At 35.7% G+C, this 23,553-nt stretch overlaps 1 protein-coding gene and 1 pseudogene across 2 annotated transcripts in view; one reads left to right on the top strand and one right to left on the bottom strand.

The window, feature by feature from the left end:
* PIK3C2G (phosphatidylinositol-4-phosphate 3-kinase catalytic subunit type 2 gamma) overlaps positions 1–23,553 on the bottom strand; it is a 318,577-nt gene that overhangs the window by 203,244 nt on the left and 91,780 nt on the right. For both annotated transcript variants that reach the window (XM_008707062.1, XM_008707063.1), the window contains 3 exons: positions 19,885–19,999; positions 12,183–12,313; positions 4,375–4,563 (listed from right to left, as the gene is read on the bottom strand). In XM_008707062.1, coding sequence (XP_008705284.1) covers positions 4,375–4,563; positions 12,183–12,313; positions 19,885–19,999 — 435 coding nt within the window. The remainder of the gene's footprint in view (positions 1–4,374; positions 4,564–12,182; positions 12,314–19,884; positions 20,000–23,553) is intronic.
* On the top strand, positions 1,275–2,186 carry LOC103677820 (annotated as a pseudogene).

Here is a 23,553-nt window from a genome sequence, read left to right as displayed (position 1 = left end):
GTAATTTCTGCTTGCTATTAGCAGTTGAATAGTTACGCCTGTGCATCAGAGTTCAAGAAAATAGCAACCATCTGCCAAGAACCACAGACCTTAGCCCTTGGTCTCTGGTATTCTGACAGCATTGCCTTCTCTAATGGAAATATCAGTACCCGGTGAGCACACTGCTGGCACTCAGTAGTGGAAATATTAACACCCCGTGCCCCACACTAGGTAAATTAAATCTCAACATGTCTCTTGCTAAAAATAAACCAAAACGAGGTGGTGAATCTTTGGATTGGATTAAATAAACAGCAATATTAAAAATTCTCTGAGCTAGAAATGGAGCACACCGGTTCTCAAGAGGTTAAACCATTGGAAAAATAGAATACTCAAAGGAGAAAAAATACAGATCTCTGAAGACCTCACTCTGACAACTCACTTAACAAGCACAAACTGTTTGTTCTCAGAAAAGTCAGCTTTTGAATTTAGAGAAGTTGAAAGGATCATTTTCGGAAACAGCTTGTCCTCAAGTTTTTTAGTAGTTCAGTTAAAAAGAGTGGGAGTCATAGAATGAGCACAATGGAAATATTTTAACCTTCCCAGTGACCTTCTTTGGTGCATGATAAGGAACTGTCCAATGTTCAAATAAATCAAATTTCTGGTAAGTTCCCTGAATGATGCTTAATAAACAGCACTCTACTTTGAAACCAGTCCCTATGATTTCTAAAAATCTGATTGTTGAGAGAAAAAGAAATTATACAGTGAAGTAGAAACATCCAAGCATGATAAGATAGTTAAGTACTGCTATTTACTATAATAAGACCATTTTAAGATAGTTTTATTTACATATTTAATATGTAAATAGCCTAGAGTATTTATGTAGAAAGGCTGTAAGCACAGCGGTTAAAATTTCAAGCTCTAAATCTCTGGATTTAACCCGAGCTCTTCAATTTACTAGCATTCCATTGGGCAACTTAATCTCTGTAAGCCTCAGCTTCCTCACAGGTACAATTGGAATAATAATAGTATTTGACTGATAGGGTTATTGCAGATAATAAAATTAGATAGTACTAAGGGGCACTAAGTAACAATTTGATCTTTATATTTAAAACATTGAGTCAAATAGATTTTCAGCATCTATTTTGGTAGAGAAGGCTCACTATAAACAGAATTATGCTTACTTATCAGAGTCAGATAATATCGAAGTCCGTCTAGCGAATCCTTTCATTTTACAAGCAAGAAAACTAAGCACTATTATAGGCTTTATTCTGATAAAGATTTTTGTAAGAGGCTGCCACAACTCTGAACACAAGCGTGGGGCTGGGGACTCAGGATCCCACTAGAGCCCTGTGCAGCGCCTCTTGCAGGTGTCCACGGTACATGAAGTACCTACAGCTTGGGTTCAAGCTGCTCCTTTGGCTGACCAGGTCAGCTGTCATCGCTTTTGGACTATGGTTTTGGTTTGGAGGCACCATGAAGGATTTTTTTTTTTAAAGATTTTTTATTTATTTATTCGACAGAGATAGAGACAGCCAGCAAGAGAGGGAACACAAGCAGGGGGAGTGGGAGAGAAGAAGCAGGCTCATAGCGGAGGAGCCTAATGTGGGGCTCGATCCCACAACGCCGGGATCACGCCCTGAGCCGAAGGCAGACGCCTAACCGCTGTGCCACCCAGGCGCCCCACCATGAAGGATTTTTTATCAGAGGTTGAGTCATCGCAGTATATCGACCTGGGGCTCTATGTGCTGGTTGGGGAAGGAGCCCTGATAATAGCTGTGGGCTTCTTCAGGTGTTAGGAAGCCATCAGGCAGTTGCAGTGTGTGCTGGGGCTTTTCACCTGCCTACTGGTGATATTTGCTGCTGAAGTAACCATTGGAGTATTTGTTTTTATGGGCAACGGTGTAGCTATATGACATACTCAGACCACGTAAGAAGAGCCTTATTATAACTATTACCTTACAGATAGCGAAAAGGGAAATAGGACTCTCAGAACTTTCCACTCAATGTTTCAAAGCCATGAAACAAAAGGTTGGAACAGGTCCAAACCACATGCCCAAAGGAAATTCTAGGACACAAACATTGTATTGATGACACTGAGACCATAATCAGTGTTAAGCTTCAAGTCACCGGAATTTGTTGGTATTGGAATTGCAGGTCTCACAATCTTCGGCATGATATCAGCGTGGTCCCTGGCTGTGCAATGCTAAACTCATGAGATGGGATATGAAGCCACTTCTACATGAAAATTGCAAGATACAGCTTTCACAAGGCTGTCGCAGAAGCGGTCTCCTAGCTCATTTTTAATATTCGAAGGACACTTAGGACCTAAAATAATCTGCTGTTAATTGTACATTTGCACATGTATGAAGGTTTGGCTCATTACTGATTTACCAACTTGAGTGAATGCCTACTGCCTATGTTGAGTGAAATTATATTCATGTGTGATCTGCATGCTTCTGATATATGCATATATATAATGAAATCTGTTTGCTGAGAATTCCAAATTCTTGCTATGTCAGAGCAACAATCTATGTACCTCTGAACAAAAGAAGATCAAAAAGCTGTTATAAAGTTTAAAAACTTGGGTATTCAAAAAAAAAAAAAGATTTTTCTAAGAAATATTCCATAAACTTTATAAAAAGTATTAGTTGACACATTTAAATGTCCTTAAAATACACCAAGGTATATCTTAGTAAAACAATAATAACTCCCCTCCATAAAGCCAGTTTATGCTTTAGAAACTAGAAAGCTGTTTTATCATCTGGTGAGAAAATTAGGCTTTAGAGATACTATAGAGATTTATACCTCTGTTTTTACCTTTACAACTATTCTTTTAAAATTTTAATAGCTTTATTGAGATATAACTCCAATGCCATACAATTTACTTAAAGTGTACAATTCAATGGTTTTTAGCATGTTCCCGGAGTTGTATAACTATAACCACAAAAAGAAACTTCATATCCATTAGCAGTCAACTCCCTTTTTCCCCAACCTTCCCTAGACCTAGGCAACCACTAATCTACTTTTTGTATCTATAGATTTGCCTATTTTGGACATTTCTTATAAATGGAATCATACGATATGTAGTCTTTTGTGACTGGCTTCTTTCATTCAGCATAATGTTTTCAAGGTTACTGATGTCATAACATTATTACTCATTCCTTTTATTATTGAATAATATTACATTGTATGGATAGACCACATTTTATTTATCCATTCATTAGTTGATGGTCCTTTGGGTTGTTTCTCCTTTTTGGCCATTATAAATACTGCTGCTCTGAATATTCATGTATGAGTTTTTGATTGAACATGTATTTTATCTTGGGTATATACTTAAGAGTGGAATTGTTGGGTAACTCAGTATTTTATATTTAAGGAACTGAAAATTGTTTTCCAAAGTGGTTGCACCATTTACATTCCCACAAGCAATGTGTGAATTTTGCAATTCTTCCAAATCCTGACCAACACTTATTATTGTTTGTCTTTTTGATTATAGCCATCCTAGTAAGTGTAAAGTGGTATCTCATTGTGGTAGAAAAAGAAAACTTTCACTTTCACCTCCTTTTCTATCCCAGAAGTTTTGGAAAGTACACTAATTTTAACATAAACCTAAGTAAGTCAGTTTGAAAAGTCCTTTGTGTCACTCTCTCTCCCACATTTTCCCTTCTGTCAGGACCTTGAGAGAGAATTCAGAATAGAACTGAGCTCCACAATTCTTACCTGATTCTAGAGACTGCAGACTTTCTTCATGGCATCAGTGAACTGATGCTATCAAGACAAATTTAAAATAGCTCTTCTTGGCTTTTAATATAAAATAGAAGCCAAGGAAGAGCTGTTTCCCCAAACTAGAGCCAGTTTCCACACTTATTCCCACATGTTTCTCCCTAACTATAAGAAGACATCATTACTCCATTCCCAACTGCATCCCTGTGTATTTTATTCTGAGACAAGGCCTGGAGAATACATAAGGGATAAGTTTTTCCCTTTTATCCTTACCGTTATCATTAGCATATTAATTGTAGACCCTCTATACGTGGGGCATTTTGTATCAAAGATATGGTTCCAATTATGAAGGACTTTTTTCTTTTGAGGGGAGTAAAGAATAGAGAATTTTATTTTTCCTTATTTGTTTTGTTATTTCTGTAAGAGTAACTAAACTCTTCATTTAAGAAACTATGACCATTAATTATACTTCCAGTTTAGTACAGAAGACACAATTATAGCTTAGATCTGTTTAAGATTTACATTCATAGTTTTACATTTATCTAAATTTAATATCTATAACTACTGAAATTGGGAACAACCAGAATAGCTATTGAATTAATCATAGAGTCCTATTTTTTTCTCTTCAAATTTTTCTCATCAGTAATATCATGCTTGTTATGCAATTCTTACCTAGCAGTCAGAAGTCCAAGTGCCTCCAAAGGGCAAGAAAATTTCCATCTTCTCAAAATGGTATGTATTTCTGAAACAGTTCTTTCATCCCATCCAGGGGCACTACCCAGGACCAAAGGAAGGGAGCAGTTTTCATTGTTGCAGTAGAAGCGATAAAACCATAAGTATCTTCTCTTTTCCTCAGAGAGTCTGCAAAACCAGATTGGAAGCTGTAATTTATTGGAGTTTGCTACACTAACAAACATTACAGTACAAAATCTTACTCAGTTCTTTGAATTTCAATTTTAGTTTACTTTGGAAAACAAGTCCTTTATCTTCTTGGGATAATTTGATAGGTTATTTTATTAGCTTATTTCCTACTAACCTCATTCTTTTATAGAAAAATAAAATAGAGTTCAGTTCAGATAATTCACATTTATTTTTCCTTCCTCTCATTCTTGCCACTAATTTTTTTTTTTTTAAATGTCATTTTGGTTAACAAAATCTCTGTCTCCTTTAGGGCAGAGCAAGTTTTATCTGAATCCTGCCACATGTACTACTTAGAACAGAGGTAATCGAAAATTTACTCTCTTACTTTCTTTACAAATTAATTTATACCCAAGTGTGCCTGTGAAAAAATGGCATATTTTAAAGATGATATTCCTTCATCTCAAAGCAAGTTTCATGAGAGTTCAGAAAACTCTGCACTAAACTTCAAAAACAAAGATTTCAATTCATCCCTGGATTTGGGCTTTAAATTCTCATATTTAGCAGGAAGTTTGGAGTTAAAATGCCAGTGAATAGGATTTGTTTAAATGCCCAAGTGTTTCCCCCTGGAGAATGGTTCCAAACAGAAGATCGAAATCTAGGACTAGGGCCATTGACTTGCTGACAGTTTATCATGTTTTGCTCACACTCCAGCAGAAGCATTCAGAACCACAGTTCAACTGGAGGACAGCATTTCTCACATGACAATGACAGCTTTTGAACACTGTCTCCTCCAAACTGACAGTGTTGCTCAGCTTAAATTAGCTAAAACTTCCAAGAAGGATAGTAAGAAATATTAAAATATTTTAAAGGTTAATATTTCTCTACATTTTAAAAGCCATCTTCATCTACAAAATGAAAGGGTTGGATTATAGAGATTTTTGAAGTATGCTTGGGCTCCTGTCCTATTTTGTCACTACCTTCAGCACCAGAAAGTCCTCAGAAGAAAAAATCCTATTACAAAATTATTATCAAATTATTACTAAAGCAAATTATGTTGTTCTTTTTCTTTTTTTAAAGATTTTATTTATTTATTTGACAGAGATAGAGACAGCCAGCGAGAGAGGGAACACAAGCAGGGGGAGCGGGAGAGGAAGAAGCAGGCTCATAGCGGAAGAGCCTGATGTGGGGCTCGATCCCGGAACGCCAGGATCACGCCCTGAGCCGAAGGCAGACGCCTAACCGCTGTGCCACCCATGTGCCCCGCAAATTATGTTGTTCTGATTAAATTCCTTTCTCCCCAATATTGAATAAGATATTTTTCTTTTACTTTCTTTTAGTGAAGCATAATTTACATCAAAAAGAATGCATACACTCAGTTCAATAAATTTTAACAAATGCATATTCTGAATGAAAACCATACTCCTTTCAAGATATGTTTTCTCATGCAAACAGAGGTAAGCACTGGCAGGATTTCTTTCACTCTGGATTAATATTAACTATTTTAGAGCTTCACATAAATGGAATCATAGAGGAAATACTTTTATTTATAGCTTCTTTCACTCAGTTTGTTTTAAAATTATCCCTATTGTTGAGTATATCAGTAATCCATACATTTTAACTAATGAGTATTATTCCTTTGTATGAATACACCACAGTTTGCTTATCCATTCTCCTACCTGATGGACATTTGAAGTTTCTGCTTGGGGATATTATGAGTAAAGTTGTTGTAAACACTTGTATGCATGATTTGTAAGGATGTATTTTTTTTCATTTCTCCTAGGTAATTTCTGGGAGGGGAATGACTGGGTTTTATGTCGGGTATGTGTTTACCTTTTGAAGAAACTGTCAAAATATTTTGTGAAGTAGTTGTAAAATTTTACACTACTATGTGCAGAGTATGACAGTGCCAGTTGTACCACATTCTTGCTAACACTTGATTTTCCCCGTTTTAAGATATTATCCCTTCTAATGAGTGCAAAGTGGTATCTATATGACTAATTTGGGGAGGATTAGGTTGTCATCTTAACAATGGGGAGTATTCTAATCAATGATATGATATAACCTTCCATTTATTGAGGTTTTCTTTAATTTCTCTTAGCAAAGTTTTATACTTTTTAATGTAGAGGTTTTGATATTGCTAACTGAATTTTACTTTATTTTTTTTAAGATTTATTTATTTATTTGAGAGAGAGAGAGAGAGAGTAGAGCAAGGGGCAGAGGAAGAGGGAGACAAGCAAACTCCCTGCTGAGTGAGGAGCCCATCACAAGCCTTGATCTCATGACCCTGAAATCATGACCTGAGCCAAAATCTAGAGCGGGACACTTAACTGACTGAGCCGCCCAGGTGCCCCTGTAAATTGAATTTTAAAACAAAATTTATTTTCTGTTTTTCACTGAAATACAATTGCATTTTGTACATTGATGCCAAATATTCTGATCTTAAATAATCATATTATCTGAAAATAGAGGAAGTTCTATTTCCTTCTTTCCCAGTTGAACACATTTAATTTCTTTTTCTTACTATAGTGCACTGGCTAGGACTTCCAATACAACATTGAGGAGAAATATTTAGATAGATATACTTGCTTTCCAGTTATAGGGGGAAAGCATTCATTCTTGGACCATTTAAAATGATGGTAACTCTAGATTTTTCCATAGATCTAGATTTAAAACTCAATTTTAAGGTTGAGAAAGTTCCATTCTATTCCTAGTTTTGTGAGTTTTTATTATGAATGAGTGTTGAATTTTGTCAATTGTTTTTTTTCCCCAAATCTATCAAGATGATATAATTTTTCTTATATATCTTTTTCCATTTTTAAAGTTTTAATATGGCTGAATCCTTATATTAAAAATATAGGCCTGTAAGTAGCATAAAGTTGCATCTTGCTTTTGTAACGTAGATGACAGTTTCTGGCTTTTAATTAGAGTTTTATTTCATTTATATTTAACATAGTATGGATATAATTGGTTTTAACTCAACCATATAGCTATTAGTTTGTTGTTGTTGTTTTCAAACCATTTCTTTGTCCCTTTTCCCCTTTTTCCTGCTATCTTTTGAATTGTTTTCTTGTATTTCATTTTTGTCTTCCTCTTGGTCTGTAAATGTGCACTTAAAACTTGGGTGGTGTAGTTCTCTAGAGATTACAATATTATCTTTTAGCATATCACAGCCAACAATGAATTAATATTACACTGCCTTATGTATAAGAACCTTAAAACAGTATGCTTTCATTCTTCCATTTCTCATTCTTATTATAGTTGTTATACATTTTATTCTCATATATTACAAACCCAGCAGTACATTGTAATTATTTTTGCCTTATATAGTTAATTATTTTTTAAAGAAATTGTTAAATGTGTAAGTAAAAGTAATTTTATTTCCATCTATTTTCCCTTTATAGAGCTTTTCATTTATTCTTTTTTTTTTTTTAAAGATTTTATTTATTTATTTGACAGAGATAGAGACAGCCAGCGAGAGAGGGAACACAAGCAGGGGGAGTGGGAGAGGAAGAAGCAGGCTCATAGCGGAAGAGCCTGATACGGGGCTCGATCCCATAACACCGGGATCACGCCCTGAGCCGAAGGCAGGCGCTTAACCGCTGTGCCACCCAGGCGCCCCCATTTATTCTTATATATTAAGCTTTTATCTATTTATCCTTTTCTATCAGCTGGTAGTATTTCCTTTAAGATTTCTTACAGTACAGATAAGCTGATCATAAACAAACTCTGCTGTGTTTAATTGAAAATATTTTCATTCTGCCTTCATTTATGAAATATAATTTTACTGGTTATAGAATTCTAAGTTGATAGATTTTCTTTTTCCCTTTCTAGATGTAAGATAATAGTCTACTGTCTTTTGGATCCCATTATTTCTGATGAGAAATTTGCAGTTAATATGATAGTTATTCCCCTGTAGGAATTTGTTTATTTTCTCTGATGCATTAAGAATTTTTATCTTTATGTTTAATTTTTAGAAATTTGACTATAATATGGATGTGTGGGTGTGTCTGTGTGCTTGTTTGGGAGTTGCTAAGTTTCTTATATCTGTGGGTAGAAGTTTAAAACAAATTTGTCAAATTTTGACTATGATTACTTACTTACTTAATTAATTAATTTATTTGGCCTAGATCTTTCTCTTCACTCCTGTGTCTCCAATACACATATTGTCAGTATTGTCTGACAGGTTACAAGGATCTATCACTATTTTTAGGATTATTTTTTTCTGTACTTCAACATGGCTAATTTTCTATTGCCTTTTCTTCAAGCTCATTGTTGTTTCTTTATTATGCAATTTATTAAGCTCTTTCAGTGGTTTTTAGAAAATTTAGATACTGTGTTTTTCAGCCTTTAAATTTCCAATTTTATTTACTGAGACTTCATTTGTTCACTCATATACATCTTTTTTTTTTAATCCATAGATGTCTTTATAATAGTTGTATTGAAATCATTAGCTGCTAGTTTAAAAATATTTGGATTTATCTCTGTTAACTGCTGTCTCCTGTCCCGGGCTATGGTTATATATTCCTGAGTTTTTCTATGTCTAGCAATTATTGATTGCACATTAAATATTTAAAATGCTACATTGTCTGCATTTTGCCATCTTTTGGGTGTTAAATGTTTCGATTTTTTTAGTAGGCAGTTTAAGTACTAGCAGATCAGCTTTAGCCTTTTAAGAATTGTTTTTATATGTTAGGTTAGACTAGGTCTAGCATAGTCTTTAATCTTGGGCTAGAGAGCGCTTACTCTTAATATGGATCTTTCAGGTTTCTTTGTTGAATGCTTGGGGTTTTCTGGGATCTTTTTTCATTCTTACTGGTCAATATTTCTATGTCCTTCAGCGTTGTGACACCTGCAAAATCTACATTCATTTCACATCTCCCTGTGGTGGCTCTTTTGCAGGCCTTACAAAATCTCTACCTGCTCATGAGGAGCTAAGTACTCAGCTATGTATTTCTGCAGCTCCTATCCTTTTCTAACTGTTATGCTCTAGAAATTCCAGCTGCTTCAGCATCATTAAACTCTGGTCTCTGCCCACTTTTTTTTTTTTTTTTTAATCTCAGCAAGACCACTTCTTTGATTATACCTCCCAGAGCCATGATGTAGAAAGTGCCTCCAGGCTGAAAACTACTTTATTCATGACTTCACCTCAAGACCCATCCAATTTCTGAAAGCATTTGTTTCATATGTATTTTTCTTGTCTCATATTCCCTTAAGTCAGAATTAGTCTAGGAATAGGTGCCTTTCATAGCTAGAATTGGAAGCATTAATTCCTTTCAAAACAAATGTTTTTCTGTCTTTTTTCTGGAATCTTCTTCATATTAGAAACACTCTTTAAAAAAAGAAAAGAAACTTTTTAGTTGTCATCAAGAATCGATATTTTTAAAATTTTTACAAATATTTTATGTACATTTCACTGCATTTCATTGAGTCTGAATTTCCTGACTTTGATTACATTTGATAAATTTGAAAGAAGGAATAACTGTCACTATATAAATGACAATATGTGGTATTTTGAAACAAGTTAATCTGATTCTAACACAAATTTTATCACATTGAAGGCTGTTCTCCATCTTTTTCACAATCTAGAATGAAATTCTACTGTACTGAGCTTAATAATTGTATTTGAGTAAGTAAAACAGAGGAAAATGTTGCTCGTTTTATATATAAGTTATTCATTTAAATAGCAACTAGGTCCAAAACAATTTGGGATTCACTGGGTTAAACTTAAAAAACACAAACTCCTAATATTTAAAGGAAGTTACTATCATTATTTGTTGCTTTTGATTTTTTTTGTTTGAATATACTTAAAATTACAAAGCATGGCACCTTTTTCATATTTAAAAAAAACCCATTACAAATATGTTAGTTAATCTGATATGTGACACACTTATTATATGTAACGTTTTATATTTTTGAGTAAGTAGTAGAAAAGATGCTTCACTTAGTTGACAGTAGTCTAGTATAACAATGGATTTTCAAAATGTATATATAATAAGGACTGTGAGAATAGTCCATCATTTACAACCCTTAAGGCAACTTTTTATATCTGATGTTATGTGAAGGAACTTTATTCATTATAACATTTATTTTACATGTATTATTTATCAGCACAGTGTACAGTACAGGAAATACACTGACAAACAAGATAGATGGGTTCCTTGCTCTCCCAATTCTTACAAATTTATGAGGAAGAAAAGAAAAAATGCATTAACAAACAAGATGATAATAGATTGTGTTATGTGTGATAATAAAAGGTAAAAAGACAGAGTAAAGAGAAAAACTTCATTAGACAGGGTAATCAAAGAAGCTTCTTTAAGAAGAAGTGAAATATCTGACCTACAGGATGAGAGATTCAGTCATGTGAAGAACTGAAGAAGGAGTATTTCAGGTAGAGGGAACACCAAATGAAAAGGCCTTGAGATGGGAGAAGGACCAGCACATTTGAAGTATATACAGGAGACTGATGTCACTGGCTTGAAGTGAATGAGGAGAAAAGTATTACAAGGTGAAATTAGAGATAAGGGCAGTAATAAGATTACCCAAAACGGAACCCTTGATCACCTCAGTGCCTCAGTCTGAAATGGCCCAAACTTACTCCTTCTCCAGAAAATAATTCTTAACATCTGCCTATTCAATCATTCAAAAATTTGGATTCTCCATTGACTTAACTTGATTTTTTGCTTTCTCAGTTGGCTTATCCCCTAGTTACTATTAATCATCAAGTTCTTAATTTCCAAAACAGATCTCCCAAATCTAGCCATTTCTACCAATGTCCATTGCCATCACCTTAGTTTTAGCCACCATGACCTCTTGCTTAAAAAATTACATCAACCTTCTTACTGTACTGATTCCATTCTTATTTTCTCCCTAAGCCATTCTTCAACTTGTGGTCCAAGGGCACACTCAAAAACATTATTTAGATCACATGACTCTCCTGGTCGAAGTATTTAAACAATTTCTTATTCTTGGAATAAAAGGCTTTATCACATTTTATATCTTATCACAGTATACACATAAAATGTTACTTCTTTAGTTTTATGTTTTTGCATGCTATTAATGAGCACAATCACCTATGGCTTAGATATTACCAAGTAGAAAGTACTGATATCACTAATTCTCTTATAGCTCTTCCTGGGATTTTACTTTATTTTTCGGAGAATTACTGTTTGACAAAATTTAAGTACTCCTTAGTCACTAATTTAGTGCCACTAAAACATTATTTATATCTATTCTTTTGAAATCTGCCATGAAATTTAAATTTTGCTTTTTCCTATTTACTAAAACAACTTTTTACTTAGTTGAAGGATGGTTAAGCAATGGTTTATCACTGTTAAATGCTGATATATATCTAATCAGTCTCTGCTTTGTTGTACTGAACTGAATGATTTCCAATCTTTTTATACTTTTTATGTATAAAAGTTGACTAAAGTTAACTTTACTTTGACTAAAGTTAAACCTCTATTACTAAAAGCCATGGGGAAAAAAATCTTTAAAAAACATACAAAATCACTAATTAACTCCTATACATTAATTGATAGTCCAACAGATGTGACTTCCAGTATAACTGATGGTATCAAAGACAGTAGGCAAAATTCACTCACAAGACCTGGGTCACTTACAGTAAGGGTGACTGTTTCTGTGAAAGTCTGGCTATGTGTTTTAAACACTCTTTTGGCGGTTCTTCAAGATTATTTCTATTCTCTTCAGAATCAAGTTTCATATACTCCCACTCAGTAGCTGGAAAATCAATCTGGAATAAAGAAATGATTTGCCATGTATTAAATGCCTCAAAATGCATTATTAATTTAATATTATCTCTCTAAAGTTTATAGAAACTAAAGGAAAATTCCTATGTTTTCTGTGCTCTTTTTTACTTAAAACTAATTTTTAAAAGAATCATTAGGGTTGGGGCACCTGGCTAGCTCAGTAGGTTAAGCATCTGACTCTTGATTTTGGGTAAGGGTTGTGGGATCGAGCCCCATGTCAGGCTCTGTGCTCAGCGTAGAGTCTGCTTGACAGCCTCTCTCTTCCTCTCCCTTTGCCCCTACCCCTACTTGTGTGCTCTCTATCTCTCTCTAACATAAATAAGTAAAGTCTTTAAAAAAAAAAGAAAGAAAAGGAATCATGAATCATTAGGGTTTGGACTTGGTATTTAAATACATATGGTATTTAGCAAATCCTCAATTATTTATATTAATGGTATAAATTAGTAATCTGTAATGTTGTCTGAGGAAAAATGAGAAAAAAATAGCAATATATGAAATTTCATGAATTCACATATTATATTTTTGTTTAATGCTGAAATTATATCCTTTATACAGTTCAGTATTAAAATGTCTTTATATGATTAAATGATAAAAATTGTAGATGGTGATTATACTTTTCTCATGTAAATACCTGAGAAAAGAACAAGAGTTACTCTATGTTGGTTTATACTTGGAAATCTACAGGGCTGTGAACCACTTTGTAGACATGAAATTTCTGGTAAAGATCTGTTTAAGTGTATAACCAAATACAATATTTATGCTCTGTTGTTCAGATTTATAGACAGGGCTAGAATTCAGGCCTTTTTTTGGCAGAATGTGCTTTCCTTTAAACCATATTTCGGCAATGATCTTATTCTCGTAAATAAAAAAAAAGTTAACAAAATATACGGTTTCAAACTATGTAAATGAGCTAGATATTTTAGTGCCCCATATGTGTGTTTAAAGTTATAATACATTTTTTCATATTAAAAAATCTAAATTATTTTTCTCTGCTGAACTATGTTAGTTTGGGATCTCAGAGAAAATTGAGAAATATTATAAGGTAGACTGTGAGAGTTACAGCTTGAAATACAGTTGAATCTATTTGGGTTATTTACTTGAAAAAAGTTTTAGCAATTTTATAACCCCTAAAATTTGTTGCCACATTTGTTTTTGGTATAATTTTTGTTACGCTGTACCATTTATTACTCCAACATGATAAAAGAACTGAGTCATAGAAAAGCAATATTATAATAAATTTTCCCTCTTGACAGAAAGATTAATTTTGGTCCCTTGGAGAGAAGTAACTCCAGTATTGGCAGGTTATGTTACTTTTTCTGTGCCCAAATATTTTAAACACATGAAACAAAAATACTAGAAATAGTATTTGATGAACTAGCTCAACTTTATGTTGGTTTTAAGTGAAGAGCACAGTGGATGAGGAAACTAAAGCTACTGGATGAGAATATTGAAGTATCCCTATACACAAATATATAATAAATTTTGATATATTTCCACTATGAATTTTTAATTTCTGATATATGAATAAGGCCCTATACAGACTGCAATATATCATACGTCATGAGGCTAAAATTACTGACCCACTGATAGAAAATACTGGCACTTCTCCCAAATGCCTCTTGTTCTAATTTTTCACAGAAGTGAAGTTCCCACAAAGTATATGTTATTATATTTGCTCTAGAATTTTTTCACGTATCATGAATTATGGAAGATATAAAAAGGATCCAACACCTTCAAAAAACTTAAAGTCTAATTAAGGAGAAAAGATATACATTAATAATTAAAGTATAGTACAATATATATACATAAACCCCAAAGCCGTGCTTCAAGTCAGTGATGGCAAACATGTGACTCCAGTTTTCTCCTTCTATCATTGTAACTAACCAACCCTGCTTTGGTCTCAAAAGTATTTTTAATGGAGTGCTCCAAGAGATCTCCTCAACTGTCTCCACTGCATATGCCCTAATACCTATTTATTACATTCCTGCCTCAAGCATTGAGGATAGACTCCTGATTTCAAGAACAGCAACGACAAAAAATGTTGAGGCTCTTTTCTCTGAGAGATGCAGGAAAAAATTCAGACCTGATTATCCAATCCTCTGATTCACACCTCCTTATACATCTGGATATTGACTTCTTGTGTTCCATTTATGCCTCTTACTTCACTTCTTCTCCTCATCCTTCTCCATTTATACTTGACCACCATGGTTCCTACTATGACTTCATGACTTGGAATTCCTTGAGGAAGTTGCTATGAATGTCCTCAGTGTCCATGACACAACCATGCCCAGAGGTGTCCATGGGCCCAGCCTGGGCCCCCATGATTCTGTTAACTTGTTCAAAGAACTAACTCCTTGGACTGTAGATGTATTTTGGATATTATAAGGCACATGAATGTTAGACCATAAGTACTATGGTAGTTCAGGGGAAGGAAGAATGCCTACCAACTGGATGCAATTGTGGTGAGTTTAAAGGAAGGAATTGTAAAAGAGGGAACCATAAGGCAGTTCAGGAGTGGTGGAAAAGAAATAAAAAATCTGCTACATTAGGATGCAAAATGTACTGTGTTCTAAAGACTTGGTATCAATAAGACTATTGCCTCTCCCTAACATTGTTGATAATGGAGAGTAAGCATCTAATATAATGTTAGGTAAAGTAAAATACTTCAGGTGAGTGAGTAAGAACTGGTTTAAGAGGAAGGTCACTTAGATAAAAGGAAGAACCAAACACTCTAGAATCTGGATTCCAATACTTGCAATAAAGTGCTAAGTTTAGAAATATCTGTAGTTTGGATTACTGTAGTGATCACACATAGCACTGATTTTACAAATATTATATCTCAGGTACTATGCTAGATGTTGGGCATAAAAACACCCAATGCCTTCAGAAATCAAGAATTCAATGGACAAAAAGTCAATAAGAAAGAAATGTAATATGGTCCATGTGTTGATAAAAATCTTATTAGTTATTATGTGAATGCAGAGGAAGGTCACTTAACCCTGCTTGGGGTCGAAAGAGAGGAGAGCATGTGGGAGAGATTCCTAGAGGAGGGCCTGTGGATCCTAAAAGATGAATATTAATTACACAAACAAAGTCAGAGGAGGGGTAGGCAGTAGATGGTAAAAGGAAGAGGGAGGGCACACTGCCAGCAGAAAACAGTATTTGTTAATGCACAAGGTAAAAGCAGGACAGTGCATGTCAGAAACAACAACATTTTCAAAGTTGCTGGAGCTTGAAGTGTCAGACAAGGAGTGGCAAGAGAAACAATGGGAAGGGAGTCATGCTGTAGAGCGTGACCTTAATTCTCTAGGAAGTGCTGAGCTATTGAAGAGTGTAAATAGAAGAGTGACAGGTTCACATTTAAGTTTTAGAAAGATCAAACTTATGGATTTTGGATTACAGAATGACAAAACTAAAGGCAAGAAAACCAGCTAAACTATTGTAACCTAGAAGGGAATTTTTGAACTAGGGCAGATGTGGCAAATTGAAAGGATATACTTGGGGAATATATGGGAGATAAATTGGCAGGATATAGTATAGACTGAATATGAGTAGGGATAAAGAGGGACGAGGCAAATGAAACAAGGAGACGTATGTAGGGGCATGAACAGACATAAATAATTCAGGAAGTGAGAGCAATTTGGAAAGAGAGGTGAGCTCAGTTTGGGATATGTTTTCTTTGAAACTGTCTATAGAATATCCACGTGGGAGTTTCAGCAGGTATGTGGCTGTATTTGTCTGAAGTGTGTAGTATGAAAGAACCTGAACTGGAGATAGATTAAGAAGTGAATCTGGATGGATACTGTGAATAAAACCTCAGAAATGAACGAGATCTAGAAATTCTAGTGCCAGATACATACATATATATATATATATATATATATATATATATATATATATATATATATATATATATATATATATATATATATATATATATATATATATATATATATAGAATGAAAACATATGTCCACACACAAACTTGTACACAAAAGTTCATAGCAGTGCCACTCTCAATAGCCAAAAGGTAGAAACAATCTAAATGCATATCAACTAAGGAATGGATATAGTATATCCATGCAATGTAATACTATTCAACATTTAAAAGGAATGAATACTGATATATGCTACAATGTAGATGAACTTTGAAACATTATGCTAAGTGAAAGAAGACAGTCACAAAAGACCAAGTATTGTATGATTTGATCTATATAAAATATGCAGAATAGGTAAATCTATAGAGACAGGAAGTAGATTAACAGCTTCTTAGAGTTGGGGAAAATGGGAGAATAGGAGGTGATAGCTAAAGGATGTAGGATTTCTATTTGAAGTGATGAAAATGCTCTAAAATTGATGCTGGTGGTAATTGTACATATCTTTGAAAAAACTAAAAAAAAAAAAAAGAGTCCCAAAACAATGAATTGCACACTTTAAATGGGAAGGTTGTATGATATGTGAATTCTATCGCAACAAAGCTTTTTAAGAGATTCTCCCAGGGAGAGTATATATACTGAGAATAGCAATGGGCAGCAGATGGAACCTTTGAGAACTGTCAACAGGGAAGACTAGCAGAAGGGGAGCCTGGGAAGGAAACAGAGAAAGGATAATGAGAGGAGAAGAGTGTTCTGTAATGGGAAAGAGAGTGCCAGAAGTTGCAGAGAGCTAGTATGAAGAGAACTAAAACCACCACTGGATAGGGCAACTAAGAATAACAAATAAGCCAGAATATAGTGAATTTAGACATGAATGGGGAGATGGGGAAGTCGAGGAATATAGAATAGAACAAGAGCAACATTGACTAAAACTCTGCCCTTAGTTCTTAAATTGTGATAGAGCCACTGTACTAGATTGTACATAGAGAGAGGCAGGAAGTTGAAGGAGATCCAGGTTAATGGAATCATGCAATAATTCGCCTGCATGTTTTTCTTTCTTTTTTTTTTTTTTTAAGTTTTTATTTATTTATTTGACAGAGATAGAAAGAGCACAGGAGGGGGAGCGGCAGGCAGAGGGAGAGGGAGAAGCAGGCTTCCCACTGAGCAAGGAGCCCAAAGCAAGGCTGGATGTGGGGCTCGACCCCAGAATCCTGGGATCACAACCTGAGCTGAAGGCAAACACTCAACCAACTGAGCCACCCAGCCGCCCCAATCTTTGTCCACTTCTGAACTCAGATCTGCTTCACTCCATCCACTGCTTCTGGTTGGCACTTAATCCATAGAACCTAAAATAAAGTGATGGACTCAAAGGATTCAGGTTTTGTGACATATCACATCCCTTCTCATACTAGAGTGGCTACCATGGGGCAGTAACTGCCTATCTAATAAAAGACAATCAGAAAAGTACAGATTTGAAAGAAGTTGGATAGGCATAGTGTAACCCTTTCATTGTACAGAGGTGAAATATGTTTGGTGACTTGTTCAAAGTCATAAAGTTTTCTGTTTAAGAGCTAAAACCATAATCCAGATTTTCTAACTCTGAGCCTGATGTCTTTACCTGATACCCATCTGACTCCTTAACACAAACACTGGTTGCAGAATTTGCTAATTTCCTCACTATAATCTTTAGGCTGAAAGATTCTGCTCTAAATTTGGCTGTATATAATTAGAGTGATATTGGTTAGTAAGGGTTTTAACTTTAATAACTCCTATTTTATTTCATATATTTTATCATCAATTAAAAATATCCTGAGAAGTTTCCTTTCATGTTTATGCCATTTGAAACTATTTTGTAAAAATTAGATTATTTAACTTTTTGCATACTGTTGAATGATTTACATGTCCCCCCCCTTTTTTATAAGATAAATTTGGTTATAGCTCCAGATGTCTAGTTGGAAATCTATGCTGCTCTTGAATACTTGAAACTAATCCTGAGATTCCACTTGCTAGGATATGTGTTCTAAAGGAGTTATTCTTCTCATCTGAGAAGAATAATCTGATAGTCTCTCCTGCTTCTTCCACTCCCACCACTGCCGATAAAGACTCCTTGAATCATAACTTTATAGCCTAAAAGCTTGGACAATGGTCAGTCTTGGAAGATTCTCATTAAGCGAGGTAGTTTGTATCTGGCAAGCAATAGTCTGTTAAAAAATGCATTTTTTAAAAGATTTTATTTATTTATTAATTTATTTATTTATTTAGAGATCATGAGCGGGAGGGAGGGGCAGAGGGAGAGAATCTCAGGCCGACCCCATGCTGAGCATGTGGAGTCCAACTTGGAGCTTGATCTCACGACCCTGAGATCATGACCTAAGCCGATGTCAACAGTCAGACACTTAACCAACTGAGCCACCCAGGTGCTCCTGCATTTGTCCTTTTAAAGAAAGGTAGTCATCATGTTACAATGGAACATCTGTTAAATAATAAGCCATTATATGTTGAGTACCTATGATGTTGTGCCAAGATTGAACCTGAACAAACACTCTTTCTCCTCATCACATCCATGAACTAGAAGTAGATCTTTGATTAATGTTTGACAAGGAGTTTCTTTTTCACAGTGGAAACCACATTTTTATTAGTATTATTTTTCTCTTCCAGTTTCAACATCTTGCTAAACTTTGTCCCTCACCCCAAACCTGGAAACTTGAGCTTAGAAACTCCACTAGCTTTCTCTAGAACAGCTCTGCTCAAATGAGGGTAATTTTATCCCTAGAGGGCATCTGACAATATCTAGGAGTATTTTTTGATTGTCAGAACTAGGCAGATGCTACTGGCACATAGTAGGTAGAAGCCAAAGATGGTGCTAAATGTCCCGCAATGCATAAGACAGCCCCCACAACAAAGAGTTATCTGTTCCAAAATGTCATTAGTCTTGAGGTTGAGAAATCCAGTTATAGAAAGTGCTGCCCAGACAGCACTTCCCAGTTTTACCCTGTAAAGATGGAAAGTCCATATTCCCTGCATTTCCATATATGGGAGTGGCCATGCTTTAAGTATCCAACCAATATGATCATTTATAATGATGAACACACAAGGAGCTCTCAGCAGTAAGGACCAAAGCCTGGAATCATTAGCCACCTTTTATTCATGATTACAAATCACAGAAAGAAGAGGGGGTCTTAAGAGTAAAGAAAGTATGCTGAATGGATTTTGTTTGCAGTTTCTCCTCCACTACTGACCTAGTGCTAGTCATATAGGAAATGTATAATTGAAGGATTTTAAGGAATCATGACACAATGCAGAGGCAGATGTACCAAGTTAATAATATATACCAATGATTGTTTTCAGACAATGGAAAGAAAAATGAATCCACATAATGAATATACTAATGGCAACACTCCATTTCTTTCCTTTTTGATCATGTTTGAGGGAGAATGGCTCGAAATTGCTGTTATATAAGCTGGGGGAAAAGTGTTTTGAGAGTACTGAATACAAATAAAAGAACTAGAGGTTTTACAAATCCCAGCAGACTGGAGGAAGGGAAGACTATTAAAATGTGTGATCCTAATAGGAAATTGTTTCTGTAATTGAGAAGCTACTTATCAACCAATACTTGCTGTGTATACTTTTTTTTTTTTTTTTTTGCCATGTATACTTTAATCTCATAGCCTGACACTTACCTGCAGGATCACTAGAGATGGCTGGCTTATATCCCACACTCCTGGAGCTATCATTTCTATGGGAGGCTCATTCTGTAATGTCATGCTGAATAGCATAGACCCGAGAATGGATTTGCTACAAAAGACAACACATATAGACAGACAGAAGTCACTTCAAGAGGAAAGTTATTATTATCTATAAATGCTTTCTTCTGGAATGTAAACATAACCAGTTATTTCAGTGGCTTCATTCAGTAGCTAGAATAGAAATACAATATTCCATAAGCATTGATACTGATTAGTAATTAATTCTAATATATGACATGCATAGCTATGTTCACAGAAGCTACATTTATTTTCCACATGAAAAAATTATTTCCACAATAGTTTCTGACAGGTAGAATTTATTCTTAATACCCAACAATATTGATTACAAGATGGGACTAAGGATCTTAAATTTATATTCTTGGAGTTATGAGTGCCTCAAGTCAATGAAGATATCAATTCCTTAGAACATGTTTGCTCCACAAAGTGACTAAATTTGCTGAGCATCGTTAAAGGTATGAGCTCTAAATTTATAGAAAGAAAAGACTGAAATTAGCATATGATTTGCAGAATCAAAATAGTTGTGGGAATTCAGAGAGGAAATGCTTCTAAATAGAAAGATTATTCATAGTCTGAATGTTTAAAAATAGGTTGTAAATTACCATTGTAAATGAGGTTGCATACAGTAAGACTTTAGACAGGAAGAATTCATGGATGGTTTTAACAGCTTCAGTAACATCCAAATCCACAGATCTTCCTAGGAATTAAAAGAGAATCTATACTTGACTGTATGTATGAATTAGATTATTGGTAAAATGTTCCAATGATCACTGAGGACAGTCTTTGACTTTAATATACCAAAATAAAAATGTGAGGAAGACAACAAAAATTAAATTTAAGTTTATAAAGAACTTTAAGACATCAAGTGAGTCTTTTTGAAAACACTATAAAGGAGGAAGAAGCTAAGACAGCAGAGTAGTAGGAGGACCCTAGGCTTGCCTTGTCCCTCAAACACAGCTAGATAAGTATCAAATCATTCTGAATACCCAAGAAATCAATCTGAGGACTTACAGAACAAACTGCACAGCTAGAGGGAGAGAGGAGGACACATTGTGGAAGGTAGGAGGTATGCAGATGTGTGGAGGGATGGGAGAGAGAGATGAGAGAAAGAGGAGCACACAGGATCGCACAAGAAAAACAATTCCCCAAAGTCATTGACTGGGAAAATAAGAGGGGCTGATTTTCATATTTGCCACCAGCAGGGCTCAAAGACCGGAGTTTGAGAGGTCCATGGCATGGCTGGTATAAAGGTCTGAGGGTGCTGCAGTGCTCCTGTAGAAAAGGCAGGAAGGTAATTCAGGGGGCAGAGGGCACAATCTGTGGATCACCTGAGATGCACTGGGAGATGGTTCCCCCTTCTTGGAGTTCATCTGAGAGAGAAGGCATTGCCTTTCTGGGCACAAAGGAGCCAGTAGGCGCCATTTCCTTCCCTTCATCCCTCAGCATAGATGCAGAGATACCTGCTGAGGGCAGCTAACCTGGACACTGGCTCTTTAGTGCACTTCGCTCCAAACCCCGCCCTTCTGTGTCAAACCTGCACCAATACCAGTGCTGCAAGATTCTCCCCCAGAAGACCAGTGCAGGTCCCTGCCACACCAGGTCCCTAAAGTTTGTTTGTTTGTTTGTTTGTTTGTTTATAAGTAAGTTCCACAAGGGGCTTGAATTCTCAATCCGGAGACAAGGATCTAAGAAGGTCCTAAGCTGAGACCTAAGCTGAGGTCAAGAGTCAGACACTTAACTGATTAAGCCACCTGGGTGGCTTAAAGATTGGAATTTTAAGACTCTGTTCTGGCTGGGCTAAAACCCAAAGTGCACTGTTCTGCTCCACTACAATTAACCCAGACACAGATAGCATGAAAACAGTGATCTGAAAAACACCTATGATGCAGGAGAGGAAATTCTTCAGTCTTCTAGGAGGGCCTCCCTGACAAAAGCAAGCACAGACTTCCCTCTGTGGGGACAAAGGAGCTGCCATTTCCCTCCCCCACCCCTCAATATAAACCAACTTCAGTAAACAGCACAGCAGCAACACTGGTGGCCTAAACCTAAGCCCTGTCCCCACTGTGCTTTGCTGGTACTGCTTTTCTCCAGCAAGTGTGCCTGAGGACCAGTGCAGCAGGCTCCTCCATCTGAAGGCCAGCACAAACCCTTGCATGCACCACGTCTACTGACCACAGAGTTCTGCAATACTTCAGCTCTAGTGGAAAGTTTTCGGTCTCTTTTAAAAGGCAGATTAGAGCACACCTAGTTAAAATTCACCACACTCTGGCCAAGGTTCAAACACTCTCCACTATAGGCAAGGAGAAACCCTGAAGAAGATTGACCTGAGGGACAGAGCAGCCATAACACAACAGCAGAGTGCATGCAGCATACACCAGAGACACTTCCTGAAGAACCAGGTCTTGAACATTACATGACTTCTTCATAAAACCATTACTCTAAGGAGCAGGAAACACAGCAGGCTTTCCTAACACAGAGAAGAAGACAGAGACCTAGACAATTAGCAAGACAGAGGAATTCATCCCAAAAGAAAGAACAAGAAAGGGTCATGGCCAAGGATCCAATCAAAACAGGTATAAGTAATATGCTTGATCCAGAATTTAAAGAAACAATCATAAGGATACTAGCTGGGCTTGAGAAAAGCATAGAAGATACCAGAGAGTCCCTTACTTCAGAGATAAAAGAGCTTAAAACCAATCAGGCCAAAATAAAAAATGCAATAACCAAGATTTGAAACCAACTGGATGCAATGACCATAAGGACGGAAGAATCAGAGGAATGAATAAATGATAGAGAAGATAGAATTATGGAAAATAATGAAGATGATCAAAAGGAGGAAAGAAAAATCTTGTATCATGGAAGTAGACTTAGGGAACTCAGTGATTCCATGAAATGTACTAATATTCATATCATAGGAGTCCCAGAAGAGGAAGAGAGAAAGAGGGAAGAAGGTTTATTTGAGGAAACTATAGCTGAAAACTTCCCTAATCTGGGGAAGGAAACAGACTTCCGAATCCAGAAAGCACAGAGAACTCCCATCAATATCAACAAAAGTAGGCCAACACCAAGACATATTGTACTTAAATTTGCAAAATATAGAGATAAGGAAAATATCCTAAAAGCAGCAAGACAAAAGGATTCCCTAACTTACAAGTGAAGAGAAATAAGGTTAGTGGCAGAGCTATCCATAGAAATTTGGCAGGCCAGAAAAAAGTGGCAATGATATATTCAACGTCCTGAATGGGAAAAATCTGCAACCAAGAGTACTCTATCTTCAAGGCTATCATTCAGAATAGGAGAGATAAAGAGTTTCCTAGACAAACAAAAGCTAAAGGAGTTTGTGTCTACTGACGCAGTCCTGCAAGAAATATTAGAGGGGACTCATTGAGTGGGAAAAAGACTAAAAAGGAGCAGAGAAAATCTCCAGATACAACAAGACGAGCAATAAAATGGCACTAAATTGCTATCTGTTACTAATTACTCTGAATGTAAATGGACTAAATGCTCCATCAAAGGACATAGGCTGTCAGAATGGATAAAAAAGCAAGACCCATCTATATGCTGTCTACAAGAAACTCATTTTAG

The sequence above is a fragment of the Ursus maritimus genome, unplaced genomic scaffold (genome assembly GCF_017311325.1).
Source record: "Ursus maritimus isolate PB19 unplaced genomic scaffold, ASM1731132v1 scaffold_26, whole genome shotgun sequence".
Taxonomy (NCBI): domain Eukaryota; kingdom Metazoa; phylum Chordata; class Mammalia; order Carnivora; family Ursidae; genus Ursus; species Ursus maritimus.
This window is presented reverse-complemented; position numbering and strand designations above follow the sequence as displayed.